The sequence below is a fragment of the Octodon degus genome, unplaced genomic scaffold (genome assembly GCF_000260255.1).
Source record: "Octodon degus isolate 3935 unplaced genomic scaffold, OctDeg1.0 scaffold00004, whole genome shotgun sequence".
Taxonomy (NCBI): domain Eukaryota; kingdom Metazoa; phylum Chordata; class Mammalia; order Rodentia; family Octodontidae; genus Octodon; species Octodon degus.
The window spans coordinates 31,972,332-31,976,676 of NW_004524580.1; the positions used below are offsets into that span (position 1 = coordinate 31,972,332).

At 50.2% G+C, this 4,345-nt stretch overlaps 1 protein-coding gene across 1 annotated transcript in view; it reads right to left on the reverse strand.

The window, feature by feature from the left end:
- Window positions 1–4,345, reverse strand: part of Nfyb (nuclear transcription factor Y subunit beta) — a 16,262-nt gene continuing 11,917 nt past the window's right edge. Inside the window, exons 5-8 of the mRNA XM_004623853.2 lie at window positions 2,488–2,685; window positions 1,190–1,271; window positions 437–516; window positions 1–92 (exon numbers count right to left, since the gene is read on the reverse strand). Coding sequence (XP_004623910.2) covers window positions 60–92; window positions 437–516; window positions 1,190–1,271; window positions 2,488–2,685 — 393 coding nt within the window. The 3' untranslated portion in view covers window positions 1–59. The remainder of the gene's footprint in view (window positions 93–436; window positions 517–1,189; window positions 1,272–2,487; window positions 2,686–4,345) is intronic.

The window sequence follows — 4,345 nt, forward strand, 5'->3', positions numbered from 1 at the left end:
CGTCCCCAGTCCCGACGCTGCTGCCGGAGCCGCAGGCCACGTCTTCCACTGCCTTCCGATCATGAGAACTGGATCTGCTGAACACCAGAAATCTGGGAAGATGCAAGGGAGTGGGTACTTCAGAGGCTGCACGTTCAGAAACCAGCGGACAGCGGGAGGCGTCTCTTCTCCTCCCGGGTCACCCACCCCACCTCGACCCCGGGGAGCGACTTTAGTAATTTCTTATGACTCTTTCTAGAAAACTATGCAAATAAGCACGTTTATTTACTTAATCATTGAGGGAATACTATGTATAATCATATGTGTATTTTGAGAAAATAATTTTTAATAGCCTTTCTCAGGTCTCTAATAGTAGTATGTAGTGTTAAAATTACTGATTAAAAAAACCAACAGATATAATCAAATTTTAAGACAGTTTACGGAGGAGGCGCTGTACCTGTTGATAGGACGTTGTGTAAACCATAACATTTTGTTGTTGACCGTCTGCGGTTATTAAGCCAGCCGGTAACTGGTTAGCTAGAAGTAAACAAAAAAAGTTGAAGAAAACAATCACATCTGCCTTCTCAGGCTGACCCTTCAATTGTGCCTTTATTGTCCCACTACAATTCTGCCACTTATCATACGATGTCATCCTACATAAAACCATATGCTGTCAAATTTCCCATTTAAAAAGAGTTCTCTAAAAAGTACATTTTCCTACTGTCTTTTTTCTGTTCTAGGATGAGGCAGTGGTGTGCTCAGTGGGCCCTGCCTGCCCTCCGGCTCAGGCTGGGACGCGTAGACCTGGGCCACACCGTGGCTGGGGGGCTGTGCATGGGCGTGGCTCGCGAGTCCCCATGGAGGGACTGTGAGTTACACAGGACAGACACGCTCACTGTGACCTATCCCATCCCTGAAAGGGCAGTACTGTCCTTCAGCTCAAATTTACTTGAATCACAGGATTTTATACTATTCGCTGCAATTCCCAACACGCCCATCTTGAGCGACTCTTCACAACTAGCAGCTAAGAAACCAGCGCACTGGGCGAGAGGCCCATGGGAGCCGAAGTCGTCCACCACCCGCGGACAGGCAGAAGCGGACGGCAGCCCTGGCTCAGCCCCAGGCACTCGCAGCGCTGAAGACACCCAGAAGCCCACTCGAGACGCTGTGTAGGCGTCACTTGCACAGGGACACGGCCGGCGCTGCTTACTGAAGGCCTCCTCCGTGAGCTCCTCACTGAGCCCGTCTGCCGCCGTCACGGCACCGCCGATGCCTTTCTCTCCCTTCATGGCCTGCGGAGCAGAACACACGGGAAGGTGAGGACGCCCAGCACACCCTGCACTGGGGACCATGCCACATGCCCAGGACGAGGAAGAGTTGGTGCCTGCCCACGGCCAGGGAGGAGGACCACCTGGGAAGCCCCCATAAGCTCACTCCACACTACACCAAGGGAAAACACCTGAACAGGAGGCTCACACATCCAAAGCTGACCCCACATGTGTATCTCAGCCAACTGAAGTACTGGGAAATGACAAGTGACAATTTATAATTCCTAAATAAAAATGACAGTTCAAAGTTCCATCTATTCCAAACTTCTACAATACCGAAAATTTGGAAAGTACCAGGCAGGTATCACTAACGCAACAGGATGTCCACACTGAGCTACAAGCACAGCGGAGAGCACTGTGACCAGCACCCGGCAGCAGTGCGGAGGTGAACCAGCCAGGAGCTCAGTTTGCTGTCACAAACCTTACCCTCACAGGCACAGAGCCACACAAATAGGAAGTGGAGAATTCGATTGGTAAGAAAGAAATAATTTTCTCTTCAGTATCTAAAAAGCCTCAGGCTTGGTGATGCTTCTCTTTTTTTGAGACATCATCTTACTATGTAGCCTGGGCTGGCCTCGAACTCACTTGGATCCTCCTGCCTCAGCCTCCAGGCTCCCAAGTGCTGGGGTTATAGGCATGTGCCACCATGCCTGGTGATGCTACCTCTTTTAACAACAGCAAGCTGAGAGGTGGTGGCAGCCCTGTAATCCCAGCACTTGACAGTCTGAGGCCAGTCTGGACTACACAGTGAGTTCAAGGCCAGCCTGTACTACATAGCGAAACCCCATCTCAAACAAAACTAAACACCAGATAGCAAGAAATAACACCAACCACTGGTCATTATTTACTTAGTTCTCTTAGTAACTCCAGGATGAAGGTCCCAGAGGTTCTTCTGTCCTCACTGCAGAGGAGCCTCGCCCAAGGTGCACAAGTCAATCTGCCCAGGGTCCAGGGCTTCATGGGGAGCAGAGCTGGGTCACAGCCTTGGATACTACCCACCCCAAGCCCCCATCACTGTATGGAACCAGGCTGCAGTCAGCATAAAAGAAAGAACAAGACACTTGCCATTTAAGGACTATAATTTAAGTGACAAATACTTCTTACAAACATTACACAAGCTGCTGCAAAATCAATGCAAACGGCGCACGTGCCCAAGTCACGTCACAGCCAGGCCGCTCACCTCCCGAAACTTCTGAAGGTACAGCTTCAGGGGCTCCACGTAGCTGTCGAAGCCCAGGGTGGACATGGCGAACAGGATATCCTCCCCATTGATGGTCTTCCGCTTCTCCTGGTGGCACCGCTCGCTGGCCTCCGATGTTATGAAGCTGATGAACTCGCTCACACATTCCTGAACACACTCTTTGGCATCCTTTGCAATCTGAACAGGGGAAAATCACAAGTAAATGTGCAGGAAATGTAACCGTCACGTTCCTAACAGCTGCAAGAGACAGAAGGCTGCGCAGAAGCCAGCTTCCAGCTTCTGACTTCCAGAGGTGACTTTTCCTTTTTTTGTCTTTTTGAACCGGGAACCTGCTCTGCAGTTCGGCATGGCCCCGAGCTCACTTTGTAGTCCAGGCTGGTTTCGAACGCTCAACGATCCTCCTGCCTCAGCCTCCCAAGTGCTGGGACTACAGGCATTACTGATGTGCACCACCACAACCAGCCAGTTTCTTTAAAAAAAAAACTGTGTTTGTTCTGAAGTGCTGGGGATCAAACCCAGGGTCTCCCTCTGCTAGGCAAGGTCTCTGGTACTCAGAGAGTACCACCTGAGGGCTGAAACTGGACAGCACATGCTGGTCCTCTTATGCAGCATAGAGCCAAGAGATACAGTTTGTGTGTGTGTCTTTTTGAGACAGGCATTCACTACGCAGCGCAGGCTGGCCTTGAACTCACTACGCAGCCAAGGCTGGCCTTGAACTCACTTTGTAGCCCAGGCTGGCCTTGAACTCACTTTGTAGCCCAGGCTGGCCTTGAACTCAACTTTGTAGCCCAGGCTGGCCTTGAACTCTCTTTGTAGCCCAGGCTGGCCTTGAACTCTCTTTGTAGCCCAGGCTGGCCTTGAACTCACAGTAACGCTCCTGCCTCAGCATCCCAAGTGCTGGGATGACAGCTGTGTGCCACGATGCCTGGCTAAAATACAACTTAGATATCAAAAAAGGGGTGGATGTTCCTACCACCTATAGAAGGCTGAGTACCCCAGAAAAATCAATCCCATTACGACTACACTAAGTGCACTGTGGGCTACAGACCCAGGACCACTTCCCTGCCTTAGCGTTTCCACTAATGAAAATGCTGCAAAATAAAAGCTAAAGACCCCAAGTCATGCAAGACTTGGAGATAATAACGTATGATGGTGACATCTCTCCCACTGGGGACACACAGCGCAGGTGTAGATTCAGAGCATCCAAGGCTGCCGTGTCCTAGAATATGGCTCTTCACCTGGGCTGTGGGCTTCAAGTGGAGCCCACACTCAGCCACCAAACAGGGCTGGCACCCTGCACCTGCTACTATCGCTGTCCCTGACCCCCTGCCTGTTCCCCACATGGGGCAGAGGGATCAGGGCCGCAGAGCCTCAGCATGGCCTGTCAGTGTCACAAGCCCAGAGTAAAATTTCAGGGTTCTTAGTCATCATGTTGAAGAAAATAAAAGTGAAACTAATTTTAACATTTAACCAAACATATCCAAATTTTCATCTAAGCAGGGAATCAACTTTATTTTTATTATTATTATTATTATTTGGCAGCCCCGGGGATTGAACTCAGGACCTTGCACTTGCAGGCAGGCACTTATTCTACTGAGCTATCTCCCTGGCCCCTGGAATCAACTTTAAAAATGAGCCATTCATCTCTTCTGTACACGAAGCCTCTGAAATCTGGTTTTTGGGCACTGGGCGCTGAGCCGGCTCCCTGCTGCCCCTACAGGCTGGGTCTGCAGCACTAGCCACACCGTTTCTCTCCTAGAGCACGTTTCTCTCCTAGACCTTCCCTAGCTGGACCTCTTTGGCTCAGTGATTTTTTTTTTTTTTTTTTTTTTTTTTT